The 20,532-nt window shown below is 40.8% G+C and overlaps 1 protein-coding gene across 1 annotated transcript; it reads left to right on the top strand.

The window, feature by feature from the left end:
- Window positions 1-233: 233 nt before the first annotated feature.
- HECTD3 (HECT domain E3 ubiquitin protein ligase 3) lies at window positions 234-18,941 on the top strand. Its single transcript, XM_070941390.1, has 21 exons — window positions 234-688; window positions 2,452-2,612; window positions 3,093-3,185; window positions 3,475-3,610; window positions 4,357-4,472; window positions 5,404-5,517; window positions 6,782-6,864; window positions 7,582-7,747; window positions 9,088-9,169; window positions 9,973-10,155; window positions 12,096-12,148; window positions 12,548-12,612; window positions 13,485-13,588; window positions 14,022-14,141; window positions 15,482-15,571; window positions 16,542-16,748; window positions 17,020-17,149; window positions 17,443-17,517; window positions 17,979-18,060; window positions 18,172-18,243; window positions 18,709-18,941. The coding sequence occupies exons 1-21, from the start codon at window positions 332-334 to the stop codon at window positions 18,791-18,793; spliced, it is 2,574 nt and encodes an 857-aa protein (XP_070797491.1). The 5' UTR covers window positions 234-331; the 3' UTR covers window positions 18,794-18,941.
- The last annotated feature ends 1,591 nt before the right edge of the window (window positions 18,942-20,532 follow it).

Here is a 20,532-nt window from a genome sequence, read left to right as displayed (position 1 = left end):
AATACGAGACAGCCCAAAAGGAGCAGATCTTCATGGATTGGTGGTTCGAAACTCCCCGGCGGGGAAAAAGAACAAGAGCCCCGGCGCTCACGGGCTAACTGAGATATTCCCACGCCGCGGACTCGCAAAATCGCGACCGCCCTGATTTGCTTTCCGCCGATAGAAGATGCTTTACGGTAGAGCAGCCGGAATCGAGGCGGCGGAGGAAGCAGGAAGCAACCTCGGCTGCCTCCTCCTGAACCGTCGTTGAGTTTTCGCCGGCTGCGGCAGCGTAGGAGAGGCGACAACAGCGGCTGCCGCAGCTCCCGTCCGCCCCGTCGGGACAGGCAGGATGGTTCCCTCGACTGACAGCGAGTCTCCGCACCTGCTGCTGGGCCGGCTGCGCTTCCTGAGCGAGGCGATCGGCTGCCTGATCCGGGCGGAGCCGCTGCCCGCCGCTTTGGGCTACGTGCCCCGCGAAGTGCAGTACAAGCTCTGCAAGGATCCCAGCGCCCAGGGGCCCGCCTCGGCCTCGGGCCGGAGCCTGTTGTCTGTGTGGGAGAGCCCAAGCAAAGCTGCGGGCGGGGCGGGTCCCGGCATCAGGAAAGGTCCGGGCAGAGCCACCATCGAACTGCGCAAAGGATCGTGCATTCGAGCCAGCGGCGAGGAATACTGCAACGGGCACGGGCTCTGGGTGAAGCTCACCAGGGTGAGGGACAAGGCGGGGCTCTCGCTCTCTCTCTCTCTCTCGCGTGTGGCCTTTGCACCTGGAGGCTAATCCGAAGAAACCCAGGAGCGAAACCCTGGCGGGTCTGAACCGTTTCGATCCCGCGTTCATTCCGGGTGGATCCAAGTGGATCCTGATCAGGAGATTTCTCTAGAGAGGCCAGAAGCGTGCCAGGGTTCTGAGGCACATTTCAAATTAGAAAATAAAAAAGAAGGGACTTCATGCAAATAGGATTGAGATAGAAGTAGAGATTTATTTATTACATTTATATTGCTGCCTATTCACCCATGGCGACTCAAGGCGGCTTACAGAATATAAAAAAACATATTTTAAAAAACTAAAACTCATAAAAAAATCAAATAAATTAATATAATAAAATCACCCATGACCCCTCCCTCACCTCCTATCCCAGCGACAGCTGATCCCCAGGCCCGCTGGCAGAGCCAGATCTTCAGCGCCTTCCGGAAGAGAATTAGGGTAGGGGCCATTCTAATCTCTGGTGGAATGATGTTCCAGAGAGAGGGAGCCACCACGGAGAAAGCCCTTCTTCTGGGTACCACCAGGTGTATCTCCCTAGGGGATGGGACCTGCAGCATTCCCTGCCTTCCCGCTCTAATGGGTCGGGTAGATGTGACCGGCAGGAGACGGTCCCTCAGATAACCTGGTCCCAAGCCATGAAGATTCCCATTTACCCCCATTCTATTCCTTTCCATTTGTGGCTGTGTGTAAATCAGTCATGTAAATGGCTGAGTGGGTGGAGGAGTTCAAATTTCCCATTTTTGCTAAGTTTGGCTCTTAATGATTCCATGGGTATACCTTGTAGTCTCTTAATAGGAGTGGTTAGCCACTGACTCCTTTCATCAAGGGGTTTCTCCCCTTCCCTCACAAATTCCCCCTCCATCCTATAGCTTTGGATTTCCTGATCTCCCAACCTTGCTTAACATTTTGAAGTTCACCTGCAGCCAACCAGGTACAACCACCTGCAGTAAGACTGTCAGTATTAGTGTTACGGGAAACAAATGGTTAGTTCTGAACTTGGAATAGACTGACTATATAAGAAGTGCATGAACTGTTGGATGTCAAACAGTTGCCAGAACGAGAGGCTTCACTTCATGGCTCTTCAAAGCTTATGAGTTTATGACACCCAAGGCTATAGGATCAGACTGATCAGACTGATCAGTGTTACATATTCTAAACATCCATGCAGAAACTTTTCTAATTAATCAAATTGCCAATTCCGTTTATTGTACAGGATGACATTTTGTATATTGCTGTAAATATACCTTTATTTGTACACATCTTTGGTTGTTTCCAAAAATGGGAAATTATTGTGACTTGCAGTGAACAGGAATAGTTTAACTTGCTATTTTATTTTATTTTATTATTTTATTTCTCCAGGACCTGAGAGCAAAGAAATATCTCTTTGAAATTTGTACAGGCATATTTATTATCACAAAGATACAAGTTGAATTTGCATAAGGATTTAATTGCAGTTGCACAAATAAGTGCAAAGGTCTTGCACATTTAACCTCTATATGTTTGTACTGTAGTAATGAAGCCTCTTTTTGATCAACTTAGACCTGAGGTCTTCAAACTTGGCAGCTTTAAGACTTGTGGACTTCAACTCCCAGAATTCTCCAGCCAGCAATGCTTCAGTTGAAGTCCACAAGTCTTAAAGCTGCCAAGTTTGAAGACCTCTGACTTAGACTTTACTGCTCATGTAATTTTGTGTTCTAATCATATAGGAGCAACTTCAGGAATACAAGACTGGTTGTGACCTGGAGGAAGGTTGGGTTCTTATGTGTAAGCATGCAGATAGTGGAGACAGGCTGGTACCAGTGGAATCTATGGAAAGGATTCAGAGGCAGCAACAGCTCTTTGGGATGGATTTTAAACCAGTGATCAGGTACAGAATCTCACTTCTGCTTGGTTGGCTTTGGAGGACTCATTGTAGAGGATACTGCAAATGTGAATGTAAGCAAATATATTATATTTGTCCACAAATCTCTGGTTGTCAGAGCATTCTCAGAAGAAAATGTGGGGCACAAAAGATTCTGGAGAGGGGCTATTTTTTTCTAAATCATGTAGGTATTCCCATTTTTAAAATATCATTTGCTGAATCCTAGTTAGTGAATCATTTGTCTTTAAAAATTGTTTCACGTTTGTTGATTCATTATGGATCTGATAAATTTGTATAACAACAAAGGTTGTTTGTATAACAAGATGGATTAGAAATGTAATGTTGTTGCACCTTCCATAGATGGCTACATATTGGTCCATATTGATTTGTTCTATAACTTTTTCTTAGAATTTTTCTTAGAAGCCAATCAGCTTCTCTAACTTGGAGTTGACGTTTACATTTTTTTTTGCATTTTCTTTACTCCAGATGGGAACAGGTGGTAGATTTAACATATTCCTTGCATCTTGGAGCAAAGCCAAAAATCATGGAGCCAGATGTGGCTGCAGTAGAGAGACTCCGGTAATTTCATTTTATTTTGGGGGTAGGTGGGGTACTGATTGCTTGGGATAGTCAGTGCCATTACTTTGGGAATAGTGATTCAGCCTATGGAGTTGAGTTAGGCTTTGTCATCAACCACCAGTGGAAACAGTTCTTTGGTATAAAGCTGACTGAAGTAACACATTGGGAGATATTATGGGATGAGGAAATGAAAAACATGACTAAGAATGGAGGAATAAATAGATTACAGTTTCTGACTATCCCCCTCAGTGGTCCTTCTGTGCTACTGACTACCATCATTGCTTTGTAGGTTTGTGTCACCGACATGGAGCTATGAATGTGATGAAGATCTGGTACATTTCCTTTATGACCACATTGGCAAGGAGGATGAGAATCTGGGTAGTATCAAGCAATACGTGGACAGCATCGATGTCTCCTCTTACACGGTATAATACTATCAGCAAATTGGATCTCTTTGTAGGGGAAACGCTTCCTCACAATATCATCCGTAACTTGTCAAGGATTATCAATTTGTAGTTGATAAGTAAAATCTAAAGATTGTCTATAAATATCATCTGTAAATTGTTCTTGCAACTTTCACAGTTGTTGATGATGATGGATGAGAGGCATTGTCTGCTTACCCCCACTCAGCTCACAATAAAAGCACCATCTATTTTAGTTTTAGAATAACTATTATTCTTCAGACTGGTGCTCTTCAGTAATGCTGGACTTCTATTATTCTTAGCCAGTGTGGCCATGTTAGCAGACAATAACACTAAATCCAGCACTTTCACATTTCATTTGCCTGCCTCTGAATTTGAACTCCCTTTTTAGTCTTTGTAAAGGATTAGAAATACAGATCTGTGATGACCTCAGGGGTAATCTACTCCACGTAAATCTCATTTTAACCAATTAGATCTTGTCCTCTGGAATAAGAGAAAATAAGTCCACTTCTTATTTGTATCTCTACATACACACACCATTTTTCTGAGAGCTTGCTCTCCAGAACTTGGACCTTTTCTGAACTTACTCCAATTTGTTAGCTTACGATACTCCAATGAGGTCTGAGCAAATGCAGTACTTCATTGAAATGCTTCTCAAGTGAAGCATATTCATCAGGAGAATGTCTGTATGAATAAGTAGGGCTGGTTCAAATGTTAGCCTGGGTTAATGTGCTGCTCTGCTTCCCTAGGAAGAATTCAATGTTTCATACTTGACCGACAACCACGAGGACACCTACTGGGAGAGTGATGGATCCCAAGGCCAACACTGGGTTCGTCTCAACATGAAGAAAGGAACCATAATAAAGTTAGTAATTAAATCCGTTCCTTCCTTTCCTAGCTTTTTCTCTGTAAAGCAAGGTTTTCTTCTCTGTCATTAGATACAAAGTGATTTAGGATCAGTCTTTGCAAACAGATCGCTGCTCTAATTTATTTAGCCTTCCTGAAAAACAATTATTCTTCCATTCTGTTTTCTGTTTTCTATTGAATATAGATCAAGATGGGTTTAGAAATGTAGTTTGTATGTCTGGCCCTGATTTGTGCCTAGGCATTCTTCTTTCAGAAAAATAAAATTGAGAAATGCTTAACAATGGAAAACATCTCAATTTTCTTGCACAATAAATGTGCTTCCACTATAAATGTACGGCTAAGACACCATATTAGATTGTATCAGAAAATGTGCAGTTCTAAATCCCATTTCCATTTTATGTCAGGGATAGATTAACAGCTTTTCTTCTTCCAGTGGCTTTTTCTATTAACAATGACCTGAAGCTCAGAGTGGCACAGAGTGAATCACAGAAATATGAAGGATATACCCTCTCTTCTTAATTCAGAATATCCTTATTTTTTCCAATCCTTTTTGAAGAATATTTGAAAAAGTCCAAGTATAATATTTCAGAAAAAGACTGAATCCTATTGAACTGTTTTAAGGTGGGCAGTTCTCTCTTCCTTTTCCCTCACATTTTCTCTGATTTAAAAATTGCAGGAGAGGGTTGCAAGAATGGATGCCAAGAGCGTCGTCATGTTTCCAAACATCTACAGTGATGACTTGTAAGCATGCCGAACAATCCTTTTTTGACAGGAATTCTAATAACTGGCAAAGTTTTCAGCAGGAGTTTTTTGTTTAAAGAAAGCTCCTTGTGAGTTTCCAGCCTTCACAGAACTTTCTTGCATGTGAAAGTTTTCCTAATACCCCTTTGCTTTGTCTCACATTTGTTGATTCAATTCTCTCCCATCAGGAAACTCTTTCTGACCGTGGATACAACAGATGAGAATTTCATGCCAAAAAGGGTGGCTGTGTACGGCGGTGAGGGTGATAACCTGAAGAAACTGAGTGATGTCGGCATTGATGAGTGAGTTAGGGTGGTGGGGGGAGATGGAGGCTAATTGAATGAAGCCATCCTCTTAAATTTTATTCAAATGGTTTAATAGTTGCCCAGAACTTGTCGTTTCCTGTGATACAGGAGAGAATAGAAAATGAAGAATCTTAATCAAATGCTGCTGCAAAGCAAGGAATTAATGGCCCAGTTGCCGCTGGTGAAGTGCTAAGGGTTCATATGTAGTTGTTGGTTGTTGATGTTGGCGTAGTGGTTAGAATGCAGTACTGCAGGCTACTTCTGCTGACTGCTGGCTGGCTGGCTGCCTCCAATTTGGCAGTTCAAATCTCACCAGGTTTAAGATTGATTCAGCCTTTCTTTCTTCCAATTGTTTGGGGGCAATATGCTGAGTCTATAAACTGCTTAGAGAGGCTGTAAAGCACTGTGATGCAATATATGTCTAAATGCTATTGCTATTGCTATCATATCTCAGGGAATTAAGGCAGGAAACAACATTATGAATAAGGTCACAAATCATTACTATCTTGATGCTTTTATTAGCCTGTCTGGAATTAACAGCGTAAGAAGCAAGAAATCCATCTCTTTTGCTTTGGACTGATCTATTGTCAGGTTGTATAGAGAGAATAGAAATCCTTTGTTTGACAATCTGTTTTGTTTCTATATTGGACTCACAGAGATAGCAACCAGCCAGTTTTGGCCAATTTGCTGGTATGTAATTCCTTGTTGCCTAAAGCCTAGCATACAAATCAAAGTAGAGGACTGCATTATTAATATCATAATAATTATAGAAACATTGCAGAGGTAATCCTCGCTTATCAACTGCCTCATTTAGCAATTGTTGAAGTTACGAAGGTATGACAAGAAACAGCTTTGCAATGAATTTGCAAATTTGCTAATTGTGGTTGCTACGTAAGGACTACCTAGGCAGTGTTATGTATAAATAGATATAGGCAGTATCTATGTTTTTTAACATCTTGCCTAATAGTTGTAAGCAAGCTCCTGTATGTCCTATCTGACACCACTGTTTTAGGAGTCAAATTTCCATCCCTCCCCCCACAACGCTAACCCTAAAACTTCCCTCCCCCCCCCCCATCAGAGGGAATTTGCGCAATTCAGAAGATTGGAATGAGAACCAGGAGTCTTTGGGTCCCAGTTCCCATTCACAATCCAATGTAACTTGTCCCCCGTTTCAGAAACATAAAATTAAAAGTTTGGCAGAGGGGAGGGTTATACTACTATATGCAAGACGAAACAGTTTGTTTGTTTTTTTTGTTCCTAGGAGCTACATTGGGGATGTGTGTGTGCTGGAAGACATGACTACTCACTTGCCTGTCATTGAAATCCGCATTGTGGAATGCAGAGGTGTGTGGGTGTCAGTATGAGGATGAAATTTTTAATCTTTGGGAGGATCATTTGGTAATTCTGAAACTCTAATTTGGGATTTTATTACACCTATGTGGAAGTACAAAGAGCCAAATGTAACAGTTTCTTTATCACATCTCCCAAGACATCGCTTATGGGTTCTGTTCTTGAGGAAAACCCTCAAAAACCCTTGCCTATTATTAGCAAATAAACTGCCATGGGGGGGTATGATGATGATGGAGGGATAGACAGACAGACAGACAGACAGATACATATTATAGTTTTAAAAAGAACATAAAAACTACACAAATTTATACCAAATAAAGAAAACAACGAAAGAAACCAGAGACAAAAGGAAAAAAAATGTTTTTATTTTCTTTTTGCAATCCTCAACGATTTTCTTCTTTCTATAACAGCACATCATCTGAAAGAACTAGATTTTCTTTTATAAACCAGATTTACAGGATTACGGTTTGCAAAAACCTCTCTTGGTAAAATCTCTACTTTGGAAAATCTAGTTGCCAAGTCTCTTGAAATCCAAATCATGTCTATTCTTGAAAAAAGACCTGCACCCTTTTGGAAAACATATGTATTTTCTCGAGGTGCCATTTTTCTACTCCATATTTTCCCCACAGTAATTTCTTCTCTCTATACAAAGGAATTAATTATTTATTTAAATTATTTGCTTGCTGCATATGGTCCTTTCCTTTTATGCAGACGATGGGATTGATGTCCGGCTCCGGGGCATAAAGATCAAATCTTCTCGGCAACGAGAATTAGGGCTCAACGCAGACATGTTTCAACCAGCCAACCTAGTGAGGTATCCACGACTGGAAGGGAGAGACCCTGATGTGCTTTACTGGCGTGCTGTGATCCTGCAGAGGTATGGAAAGTGCTAGTTAGGAATGCTAATAAAGAAGTTCTAATGAGCCCCATTTCCACAACTGTGGATGGGAATAAGAAAATAAGTGAGAGGCCTCCGCAAGCAGCTGAATTAATTAAAAGAGCATCAATATCTTTTTTATCACTATCCCACCCTAGGTGTGTATCAATTTTCTTCTAGTAATAGTATGTGAGAAAAACCTTGGGAGACTGGACCAAGAGAAACTGCCTAGGACAGTGATGACTAACCTTTTTGCCATTGCGTGCCAAAAGTAGGGGGAGCATAGGGGAGTCACGTGTGTGTGTCCCCACACACATAATGCAATGCACCCCACCCCCTAAAAAGCCTCTGGAGCCTGGGGAGAGCAAAAACGGGCCTTCCCCACCCCCACCCCCAGAGGCCCTCCGAAGGCCAGAAACAGACTATTTCCCAACTTCCAGTGGGCCCGGAAGGCCTGAAAATCAACTGGCCGGTGCATGCATGTGCACTGCAGCTGAACTCGGGCAATGCTCGCGTGCCCACTGATATGTCTCTGCATGCCACCTGTGGCACCCGTGCCATAGGTTTACCATCATGGGCCTAGGAAATGGTCAGAGAAGAGATAGCATAGCCTACAGCTGCATAGTGGGCAGGGCAGAAGGCTCTTTGAACCCTCTCTAATATCTCAGGCTGTGAAGGAGATTGGGAGAAGAAAGATTGCACTTTGAGACTTGCAAGATTGATGTCAGCTTTACTAGGCACAGGAAACAGAAAACATGACCAGATGCGTTAAGTCTACTTTATTGTAAAGTTATATTTAAGTCTCAAAGTATAATTCTTCCGCTGTCTCCTTTGCAGGTGGAAAAATTAGGGTTTCTTCTAATCCTCTTTTCCACATACCGTTACACCTAGGAATACTATATCTCTTTGATTGCAATGCTGAAGCACTGCTTATTTGAGTGCTTGCTTCCATAAACCAGGAAGCATCTCATTCTTCCACTAGCTTTTCCTAGTATTATGGCCATGTTAATTCTCTTCATTTTCATTACTATTCTTCATTTCGTGGTCATGCCCTCATGCTTTCCTTGCAAACGTTTTTAATTATAAAGGCTCAGAGAATTTGCTTGGATAGGAGATACATTTCAGAAATAAACAAATAATGCTCAGTGGTAGAGGACTGCATAGAAAAAAATTAGGAGGAAAAGAGCTCCTGGTGGACAGATGGAATATAAATGTAATCATAGTGTTGTTTTATTTACATGATTATATGGAATCACATTGTACCCTCACCATCATGCATCACTGTACATCACTTAGATATTTTTCCACATTTTTGGTGCTGTTTCTTTTTGTTGGGATAGGTTTATCAAGATCTTGGACAGTGTGCTTCATCACCTTGTACCAGCCTGGGACTACACACTCGGCACCTTCAATGAACTAAAGGTGAGGTGACTAATAGTCCTACTGATGGGTCAATATCTGTTTTTTTTTTCCCAATCAGTGCAGTAATAGTGACCATTCTGTAGTAGCCAAACTTACCTTTCCTTGGAAAAACTGAAGCTGTTGAATAAATGTCTCTGCTCCAACCTAACTAGACAATTGAACAGGCTAACATTGCCATCCTGTTTCTTGAAGGTAAGTTGAAAATGATGTAGCAGAGAAGATGTAAGGATGCTCTTGCTGGGGAACTCTCCTTCAATCATTATATAAGCAAGCCCAGCATTTTAAAAAGATGGCTCTCTAACTTCACTTTAACAAGAATGTGCACGTTGTATTTTCTTTTCATGTTCAAGTTCATTTTTCAAGCTTCAGAAAAAAAAATTCTATTCATCATTTTAATGAGATCCTTTTAGATCCCAATTTAAATTAATACGTCAACTTAAAATTCAATGGAATAATTGAATTTTAATTTTTGTCCTCTGTAGTATCCGCAGGTAGTCCTAGTTTAACAAGCCCTCATTTAACAAATATGAACTGCAGCTTTCTATACAGGGTTGCTCATAAATCTTTAATAAATTAAAAATGCATCAACATCTTTAATGAGAAATGGGACTGACTCTGTTCATTAAATACCCATTTTCCTATATCAGAGTGTTTCTAGTAGGAAAAAGAACTAAGTTATCAGCATATCAGGAATATTTGGGTGGTGGCCATGATGGTAGAGCCCAACTGGCTGGAAAGGGGAGGGAAAGTGCATTAGATACTGGACTATTGTCCTCTTTGAACCAATTGTTATCCCCTGACAGCATATCAAACAGTTTCTGTTGCTGTCCAAGCGACGCACAATGCTAATCAGCCAGTGCCTCAAGGACTCTGAAACCAGCAAGCCCAACTTCATGCCACGTCTCTACATCAACCGGCGCTTAGCCATGGAGCATCGCGACAATCCTGCCCTTGACCCTACCTGTAAAAACACTGTCTTCACCCAGGTAAGGGGAAACACAGATAATAGCCCTTCTCCACTATGGGATCCTCCAGATGCGTTGGGACAATAATTTCCAGAATGGCTGTCTGATATTCTGGGAGGTATGGAACTAGCATCTAAAGAATACCAAAGTAGGAAAGATTGCACTAATTATTACTCAGGAGCAGTAATTTCCTTCTGTACTTCAGAGTGCTTTTTTACGCTGTGCTCTTGATATAATGAATGAAATGCCGTTGATGTCTATATCACAGCTAACAGTTAGGCAACTATGGCGCAGCCTTTGTAAGATTGGGAGGCATCACTTTGGGATCCTTCAATTTATAATAGAACTTTTACAGGAATATTTAATTTGTGTCATTTATTTATTTATTTAGTTAGTTAGTTCAATTTATATGCCGCCTTTCTCCGGAGACTCAGGACTGCTTACAATGCATTTAAAAAACCATTATAAAAACATTTAAAATTAAAATATTAAAACCCATTCATGTATGTCTGATGCTGTTAAATAATTGAATTTTAATTCTTTGTCCTCTATAATGGGTCCCCAGCCCCCGGGCCGTAGCCCACTACCGGGCCTTGGTCTATTCTCAACCGGGCCACGCAAGCAGCAGTCTGGTGCGCATGTGCACACGCACAGCTCAACTTGCACAAATGGCCGGCGAGTGTCCATGAACACATGCGCAGCTCAACATGCACCAGTTTAGCTGCACACACATGCGCATTTGTGCTGGCATGCTGCTCACGCTGTCGGCCGACCACTCATGCGACCCAGTTCTCCTCTCCCTCCCCCACTGGATCACCAAGTCACAAAGGTTGGGGATCGCTGCTCTATGACAGAGGTCCCCAACCCCAGGCCACAGACTGTTAGGAACTGGGCTGCACAGCTGGAGGTGAGTAACAGACCAGCAAGCAAAACCAAAACCATCCTCCCCCAATCCGTGGAAAAATTATCTTCCACGAATCTGGTTCCTGGTATCAAAAAGGGACTGCTGCTTTATGGTATCCACAGGTGATCTTCATTTAACAACCTCTCGTTCAGTGACCACTGAACAACTGATAGCTATGACCAGTCCTTGTGCCTATGGCCATCACAGCACCTCCACACTCACATGATAGTAATTTAGATGTTTGGTGCTCAACTCGTGATTGTGACTTCATGATGCTCCAAGGCCACATGTTCACCATGTGAAACCTTCTTTGCCTACATCCTATAAGCAAAGTTAATGGGGAAGTAAGCAGGAGGACGAAAATGGCAACCACATGATGTCCTCATTTGACACCCATGGTGATTTGCTTAAGGATGGCACAACAGGGAGTTGTGGAATTTCCATTGCTGAGTTGTGTTTACATGACTTATGTTTCACAACTCTGTCTCCTAGTGACAGAAACTCCAGTCCCAATTGCCATTGTTAAGTGAGGACTACCTCCTCTGATCAAAATAATTCATTTTCTTTGAGCTTTTATCTAATCCCTCCCGCTCCCCCCCAGGAATTGTGGTTGATTTGCCTGTCTGTTTTGTTTATGAAGTGTCAGGTTAATATTTTTCTCTTTGGCCTAGTTTTATTCTTCTATCAATGAGCTATAGTGGTTTCCTTCGTTTTATTGTTAGCATCACTGTGATGCTAACCCACAAGATTGTAATTTTCCCAGCCAATAAACTAGGAGTTGCAGTTTGAATTGTCTCACATAGTGGTCCGACCATATCATCACACTGGCTTTTTCATTTTATTTGCTGGGGATCTACTTAACCAGAAAAGCATCCCAGGAAAGTAATTTTTTGTTTCCTGATGTACCAACTGTTTCCCTTCCAGTTTTCTGCGGAATTAAATTGCATTTGATGGCTTCAGGGGCAGGATATTCTTGCTTTGCCATCTATAAACACCATTGTGAAGTTTGATTTTCTTCCACTGTTAAAGCTTTAGCTGCACTTTCTGCTCTTCCTAGGTATATGAAGGCCTGAAACCTTCGGACAAGTATGAGAAGCCACTGGATTATAGGTGGGTGATCCTTGAGCCATTTGTCTTTCTTCCTTGCCCTTTTCTATTTCACGTTTTTGGGGATCTGAAATTTAAAGGCCTGGATGACAACTATCGTAGGATTTGCAAATAAATCAAATGTTCATTTTTCAAGAAAAGAGAAAACCTGATATTAGGGGTCCTTGGTGCTCTCTGAGTCTGTTGTTTTCTTGCAGACATTTTATTACCCAAGCTAGGTAACATCATCGCCATTGTTTTCGGATTGCACACAACGTGCCTAGTACCTGTTCTTACGGTACTTTTGCCGCATTCTATTTTTATCACAGGTTGTCTATTAATATAATCTTCACCATAATTGGCTCTAATATTTTGACTAATGGCTAGCCCACTTGATAACTCTTGGTTTTTATTTTATCCCAGGTGGCCATTGCGGTATGATCAATGGTGGGAATGTAAATTCATTGCGGAGGGCATCATTGATCAGGGTAAGTTTGATATTCTGCATTGACCCAAATGATGCCTTGCTTAAATTTAGCCTTTAGTGCTCTGCATTGTTCAATAAAAGGCGAATAAAAGCACATTTCTTGGCTTTGTGTTTCAGTTTTGAGGAAATGGAATTAAAATGGCCAAGTAAAGGTCTAAGTAACCTTTTTCGTTTTATTTTGTTCCTTGTTCCATGTTATTTTATTGTGCCCACCATTATCGCAATGGTACCTGCAGATATTATTGATTTTGATAATTTGTACTTGAGCATTTGGGTTTTCTGTGGACCATGTTTGGATTATAGGCATGACATAATCCAGGTTATAGGATTTCAGACCTGGAAATTTGGCTGTTGCAACAGCCAGAAAAATAGCTATTGTGTAGCTGTATTTTTAGTAGTATCAGATTTTATTATTCATTATTATTATTATTTATTTGATTTGTATGCCGCCCTATCTCCATAGGACTCAGGGCGGCTCACAACAATTAAAATCAAACCAGATAAAACATGTTAAAATACATATTAAACACATGTTAAACATATTAAAATAATCCAAACCCCATCAGTTCAGGCTGGGCAATTTGAACAGCCATGTTTTTAATTCGCGGCAGAAGGTGCGAAGGTCAGGGGCCAACCGGACCCCCAGGGGGAGTTGATTCCAAATTATTCTTAGAGCAATAGTCCTGCAAAGTCCTGATCATATAAGAGTAGATTAGACAAGCTATAATTTTAATGCCTCCCCCCCCCCCCGGGATGTAATCTCCCCACAAAAAAAACGGACTTTCTAAAGTGATGGGAGTGGGAAGATGGTAAAATGTAAAATGGGCTCCCCTTTATTTTGCTTTGTTTGTTTGTTTGTTTTTTTTCTTTCAGGCGGGGGTTTCCGGGACAGCATTGCTGATATGTCTGAAGAGTTGTGTCCTAGTTCATCTGAGACACCTGTCCCACTGCCTTTTTTTGTCCGCACATCCAATCAGGTGCCATTCCTTGCTCAAACCAAAATTAGATCAAGACTTTTAGGTTAAGATAAAGATAAAAGCTACCTAAGAAGAAAATAAAGTGTCAAGGGCATTAATGGCAAAGAAACAACACTCAGGTTTCTGGATCTTTTCCTGATGCCATTGAATTAAGTGTTCCAGAGCTGTATTTAATCTGTTACGCCTGCTTGTTCTGCTCAATGTGTTAAAAGTGCTTCAGATCAAGTTTTTTTTAAAAAAAATTCTTGTGTTTAGGTTAAGGCACTAACATGTGCCAGAAAATGTTGCAGTATCTCTGTTGGCCTTTGGTGGATTATGTATTGCTAGGTGCTGCTATGGTGTTGAACTGGAAGTTCTTGTACGGAGTTATGCTGATATAATCATTACACTGTTGCTTAGTTGATTGTTTTAAATAAGATATATGTCATTTTAGGGCAGTGGAACTGGAGAGGCCCGAGACATGTATGTCCCAAACCCATCCTGCAAGGAATTCCTCAAATATGAGTGGATTGGGCAAATAATGGGCGCAGCTCTACGTGGCAAAGAATTTCTGGTTAGTATGCAATATTGACTAATTTTTCCTTGATATCAGAAGCCATATTTCTTCATACTCAAGTCACTTCATACTTTCTGTAGACATATGTTTTCTGAACATGTGCTCTGTCCTTCATTTATGTAATCATTTAAAATGGTGCCCCAAATGTACTATAGGAACAAAAATGGGGAATGTTAGATGCTTCCATGTCTTTAAAAATTATTAACCTGCAAGTCTACTCTCCTTATGTCTTATGTCACGGAAGTGGGGTGGGGGATATTGGAAAAATGTCATTCCAGAAAGAAGAACAGTCTATTCCTTGAAGTTGAATGCTTCATTCTTATTTATTGATCAAATTGAAGGCATGTTCTCTTTTCTCTGGGATCCTTTATTTATATTTATGGCTATTCTCTTTCATAGATGCATTTGGTTTGTTAATTCAAAAACTTTGTTTCTTTTTTCATTTAGAATTTTGACATAGCCTAGGGTTAAGTGTAAATAGTCTCTTTTTCACATCAAACAATTATCAAATATTTCCTATCTGAAACTATAAATCAGCACAGCAAAAAACTGACCAACAGCCCTCTTTTCTATAGAGCCTATTCTCATCAGACATTTGAGATAACTTGGGACAATATTTCCTACTTCATTGTCACAAATATTAGTGTTTTTACAAGAAGCTGCATTGGCAATAAAGCACCTTCCACCTGATCCTTGGATATATTATGCAGTTAGGAAGGGACAATGCTAAACTATAAATATTTATAGTGGATCCTTCTCAGTACAAATTATCCTTCTTCTTAATGGAGGACAGTTGACCAAATAACTCTCAATTCTGGATATAAACATGTCTAATATACAAATAGCAAGTTCCTTAGCCTTAGCATCTATCAGCCATTCTAGAAAAAATGGACTATGATGCCAAAAAACTCTTAACACTATTTTATTATAAGGTTACAGTGACAAACATTTCCAAGTCTGAATGTGCTTTTTCCTCCCTTTATTCTCAGAATTATTCCTACTGCACATTTCATTGCCTAAGATTATGGTATTCTGTGGAATTAATGCCTTAAATGGGGCACAATATTCTGTTTTATTGTTATGTATATACATTTATTAATTTTATTTTTAAATACCATTTTAATAAAAAGCTGAAGTCGGCTAACAAAAAGAAATGCACTTAAAATAATTTCAAGATATTGAAAAACACTGAAACATATCACAAAAGAAACAAAGCAACAGTATTTGAAATAAGAGTATCTTCACTCCATTTTTGAAGAATTTGTTTGGACATAGAGAGACCTGAATGACTGCAACTACCCTTAAAATTCTGCTTATCTTCTTCTTTTCTGTTCAAGGTCCTTGCCTTGCCTGGCTTTGTTTGGAAGCAACTGACAGGTGAAGAAGTGAGTTGGAATAAGGATTTCCCTGCTATTGACTCAATGCTGGTAAGTCATGAATGGTGTTTCTGTTTCAAGGTTAAAAACTGATCTATAGGCTTCTCTCCATTTACTTGCTTTGGGGACTAGAAATATGGAATAATACATAATTGAGCTGATGGCTTGAACTTGTTTTTTAAAAGAGTCATTAAGGAGGAGGGATAGAACTTCCTCGCACCTTAGCTTTTGTAGAGGAGATCATCTAGAAATATTGTAACATCTATCAAAACCATCAGAATGTATCGCTTAAGTGTTGTGGCCCGCTGGCGGCCAGCAGAGTCGGCAGCAGAGTCGGACAGTGAGGAGGTTGGGGAGGAACTTGGGCTATTCCTGGGGACTGGGGAATGCTCGGATGAGGGCTCTGTATCAGAGGCAGAGAGGGAGTTAGACAGCAGCGAGGCAGAGGAACAACTGGAGCCCGTTCCCAGTGTGCGCATGCGCAGAGCTGCCGGAAGACAAGAACAATTAAGAAAGCAGGGTAGACTTGGGAGTAAGGCCACACCTTGGAGACTATTGGTCCCTCCCATAGGACATAAAAGAGGAGCGAACGGGATGTGGGCTTTTGCAGCAAGCAATTAGTTAATCTCATTTCAAGATTGGAAAGTTCTGTTCATGCTTCTAATAGACTCGGTGCCAAGTTTGGCCTTGCTCTGCATTTGGAAATTGGTTCTCTGGCAGCATTCCAAGTGAAATAAGGTGGGGGTTGATAAACATTCCCCTGAAAGACTGTTTGCCAAAGCCTTGTTGACTCTGAATGAATGGAATTCACAGTCGTGTTAATAAAAGAGGTTTTACCAGGATTAAGACTTTGCATCATGCTTTCTAAGGAAGCCTAGGTCAGAACATTAAGCATAATAATTTTTTGTTCATTTGAAAATACTTTGACCATACGTTATTACACCACTTAATGATGGCTTCAATTTAATCAGAATCCCAGCGATCTCTTCCGAATTTTCTTGGTTTCTTTCCATGCTCTCAGGTAAAACTTCTGGAAATGATGGAAGGAATGGACAAGGAGACCTTTGAATTCAAGTTTGGAAATGAGTTGACCTATACCACCGTGCTGAGTGACCAGCGCATGGTGGAACTTATTCCTGGTGGCATTCGCACTGCAGTGCACTATGAGAACCGGCTAGAGTTCATCCATCTGGTACAGAAAGCACGGCTGAATGAGAGTAAGGAACAGGTAATTCAGTGTGGCATTTTAGTAGTATAATCATTACTTTTTTCCCCTATAGTTTATCATCAGTCTGTATCAACATGTTTTAGGAGATGCTGGGCATTGTTTAAGTGAATTGATTACAGAGGCAATATTGAAGAAAATTTAACAGAAAGCTATACATTTTCATGGACTTGTCAGAAAACAGTTGTGTGTTTTTGGAAGAACTTTTCTCCTACGCATGTCTTTTTGATCTTACGTATTCTTTTCTTACCTCTTTTTCCTAATCTTCTCCCAGATTGCAGCCATGCAGGCTGGACTTCTGAAAGTAGTTCCTCAGGCTGTCTTGGACCTCCTCACTTGGCAGGAACTGGAGAAGAAAGTCTGTGGTGACCCAGAAGTTACAGTTGAGGCCTTGAAGAAGCTCAGTATGTATCTCTGATACTTGGACTTCCTGTTGTGTATGAGAATGCTCTCATCTTTAGGAATATACTGTACATAGTCTTCATTGTATCTACTGTTAGCTCCACACGCAGTTGCTAGTTAGTACAGAATCCCAGCACAATTACTTTATTGAAAAAGTGTGTGGTGAGTTTGAGCTAATTTAGTAAAATCTTTTGCCTCTCGACTAATGAATGTTTCTTCCTCTCTAATCAGATGGATCTTGGTATGTAGTTGGTATTACTGTTTCTGCACTGTTTCTGTGTTTATCTTCTTACAGCTCGCTTTGAGGATTTTGAACCATCAGACACCAGAATTCAGTACTTTTGGGAGGCCTTGAACAACTTTACTAATGGTGAGCACAGTAAACAAATGTTTACTGTTGTGTAATACTGGATAAAAGGGATTTTCTGCCATTTATTAAATGATTGCAGAGTCAAGCATATTTTAAAAAACTTTTCCCATTGAGAATTACCACAGTCTCTCCTGCAGAACCCATTGTTGATAACTGAACTTGCTGTAAACATTTTTCTTTTCTTAAAAAAAAACCAGTTATTTCAGATGATGAGGGGAGAAGTGGTGTCAGATTAAGTAAATTACAGCAGAATAGAGAAGGTGAAAAGTTTTCATCACAACTTCTGTCATATATTTGGTTGCAAGTTACATTTTGACTCATTGAATAAAAAGTAATTCCTGCTTTCCAAGGCTAGCATCTTGAGACCATGTCAGATGTCATTCCTATTTCATTTTCCGGGAGGTATATTATGGAGAGGGACTTGTGATGAACTGATGAAAGCCATGTACTTTTCTCCTTAGAGGATCGCAGTCGCTTTCTGAGGTTTGTTACGGGGAGAAGCAGACTTCCAGCTCGAATTTACATCTATCCTGATAAATTAGGGTGAGTCCCGCTTCCCTCTTTGGGAAAGAAGACTGATTACTGGTCCTTTGGAGTTTTATTATCTGGTAGATTCTTCTGTCTTACTTTATTTTCTTCTGTTTTATGGCCAAGCTCGGAGACCACCGATGCCCTCCCTGAATCATCCACTTGCTCCAGCACGCTCTTTTTGCCCAACTATGCCTCGTAAGTCTTGCTCTAGAAACCATTTTTATGGTAGAGCAGAGGTGGGAAATGATGGCCCCTTATGATTTCAACTCCCAAAAGTTATACTGGCTCAGGAATTCTGGGAGTTGAAGTCCACAAGTCCTAAAGGGGCCATTGTTCCCCCCACTGTGAGATAGAGACACAGAAAAGACAATTTGGGGAAGATTATATAATATAATAGCAGAACAGCAAGGATTGTTACATGCTGACCAGGGAAGGGATATTCACAGTAGATAATGGGAAGAGAAGACAGTTATGGGAGTAGAAGAACTAGAGAAGTGTAAGAAGGAAAATATTACTCTATACCACAAGACAGGCAAAGAGGGAGACTATGATAGTAAAGTAAAACTTTAATTGAACAACGATAGATTGGTAAACCAGAGATGTATTGGGGATTTTCAGAATACCTGGAAATGTTAACCTATTTTTTTTTTTTATTTCTAGTGCCAAAGTTTGTGAAGAAAAATTGCGTTATGCAGCTTATAATTGTGTGGCCATTGACACCGACATGAGTCCATGGGAAGACTGAAACCTGGAAGGATGATGGTTTTGCTGACGGTGGTCTGATTTTTGTCCTTGCTACCTGGAAGAAGCTCTTGCACTCTGTTCATCCTGACCCACCTTCCACAAAGTGTATATGGGTGTACATATCTAGAAAATAAAATATCAGATGTGAACATTATGTTAACATGCTGCTTTTCAAGAGAAGCTTGAGCAAAAGCTTCTTGCTAGTGGAAGGCTGGGTAAGATTTGTGATTCAATAATTTAGTTAATGCTAACTTTTCCTTCTCTGGGAAAATATAGTAAATATAGTAAAATACTGCTTTGTAGTAGGATTTGGTCAGGCATATTTTGTGACACAGTTCCCTGCTGAAGTTTTTTTTTTTTTTACATTTTCATTTCTGCTTCTTCCTTAGACTGCAGTTGTATTGACACGTAACTGGGAGTAAGCTTAATGGAACTCGGGATTTATTTTTTGACTACACATTTGGATCAAAAATGTGTGAATTACATACAAAACATATACTTCCCTGTCCCTAATTCATTCAGAGATTATATTTCAGAGTCTCTTTCGCAGCAGTCAAGATATTATTTCCATTTACCTGCCTGCTTTTATGCAAAACCACAAATATCTGCTTCCCTTCTTTTTTGCCTCTTATTCTGACAATTGTACCTTAATGATTTTTCCTTTAATAGCTGCATAAACACCTCCGACCACGAGTGGGCATTGTGGAACCATAATTGAAAAAAATCCCTCCCTTAGCCTACAATTAAGATGATGTTTTGGGGTTTTATTTTAATGGTCAGCACCTCCTTTCCTTCCTTTCTTATATCTCTTATATCTTTATAACTAAAAGGAAAGTAGAGCCATTCTCTGCTTGTGTAGGTTAAAGAGTAAATGTTCATCTGCTTATTCCAACCTAGCTATTTCTTCTGGCTAACTCCCTTAAAGCCTTTCCCAAAAGTTCTACCTCTTGATTACTATCTTGAGTAACATTGCTAAAATGTGCTTAGTTTCTGAAAGCTTAAAATACCAGATCCGTACATTTTTTGTGCAAAGAAGGGAAGGGACAAAACTGGAAAGAGCTTTGGGGTGGGCGGTTAAGAAGAGAGACAAGTTTTTTTGACAAGCGATAACAGTAGTGATTACTCACCCTAATTCATGCTGCCGACCCTCCCCTTTTACTTTACTCACATGGTCACAGCTGTATTGGTACATTTGCCCCGTTGATGCCCCAACACAAGGATTTTGACGGGATGGGAGACCTGAGTCCTCTGCCAAAATTGCACACGCTGTGGACTGTAGGTTAGCCGCTTGGGTGGGCAGCCAGAGCCGGCGGCTATTGTTGCCACATAATGGGCTTGATTGGTAATTGGGGAAGGGAATTTGGCGGGGGGGGGGGGTGGAGAGGGAGGGAAAGGAGGGACGGTGCCATCTCTGCAGCTGGGCTTTTGTCATGCAAAGCGGGGAGCAGGAAGGGAGGCTTCTCGGTTATCTGGCAGCTTCTCTTCGGGGCTGCTCCCTCCTTTTACGCTTTTATTTCTTCACTTTTTTTTTTTTTTTTAAACCCGTCATCTTCGTTTCGCCTCTCCAAACGAGCGAGGCTTCTCCGTCTGTCGCCCTAGCTCCAAGACCAGCCCGGGAAGGCTACGCACCCGCTCGGGGAAGGCGCGGATGAAAGCATTGGGAAAAGGCTACGGTCGCTGCAGAAAGGCGGTGGGGGGGGGAGGCGTCTAATTCTGCCGTATTCATTGCATCTACCTCTT

Source organism: Pituophis catenifer, unplaced genomic scaffold (assembly GCF_029215685.1).
Source record: "Pituophis catenifer annectens isolate HBS135680 unplaced genomic scaffold, rPitCat1.0.hap2 SCAF_3, whole genome shotgun sequence".
NCBI classification, from domain to species: domain Eukaryota; kingdom Metazoa; phylum Chordata; class Lepidosauria; order Squamata; family Colubridae; genus Pituophis; species Pituophis catenifer.
This window is presented reverse-complemented; position numbering and strand designations above follow the sequence as displayed.

Coding starts and splice junctions, on each gene's coding strand:
- HECTD3 (XM_070941390.1), top strand. CDS start 332: ATGGTTCCCTCGACTGACAGCGAGTCTCCGCACCTGCTGCTGGGCCGG. Junction 10,156..12,095: donor AAAACACTGTCTTCACCCAG/GTAAGGGGAAAC, acceptor TGCTCTTCCTAG/GTATATGAAGGCCTGAAACC. Junction 14,142..15,481: donor TACGTGGCAAAGAATTTCTG/GTTAGTATGCAA, acceptor TTTCTGTTCAAG/GTCCTTGCCTTGCCTGGCTT.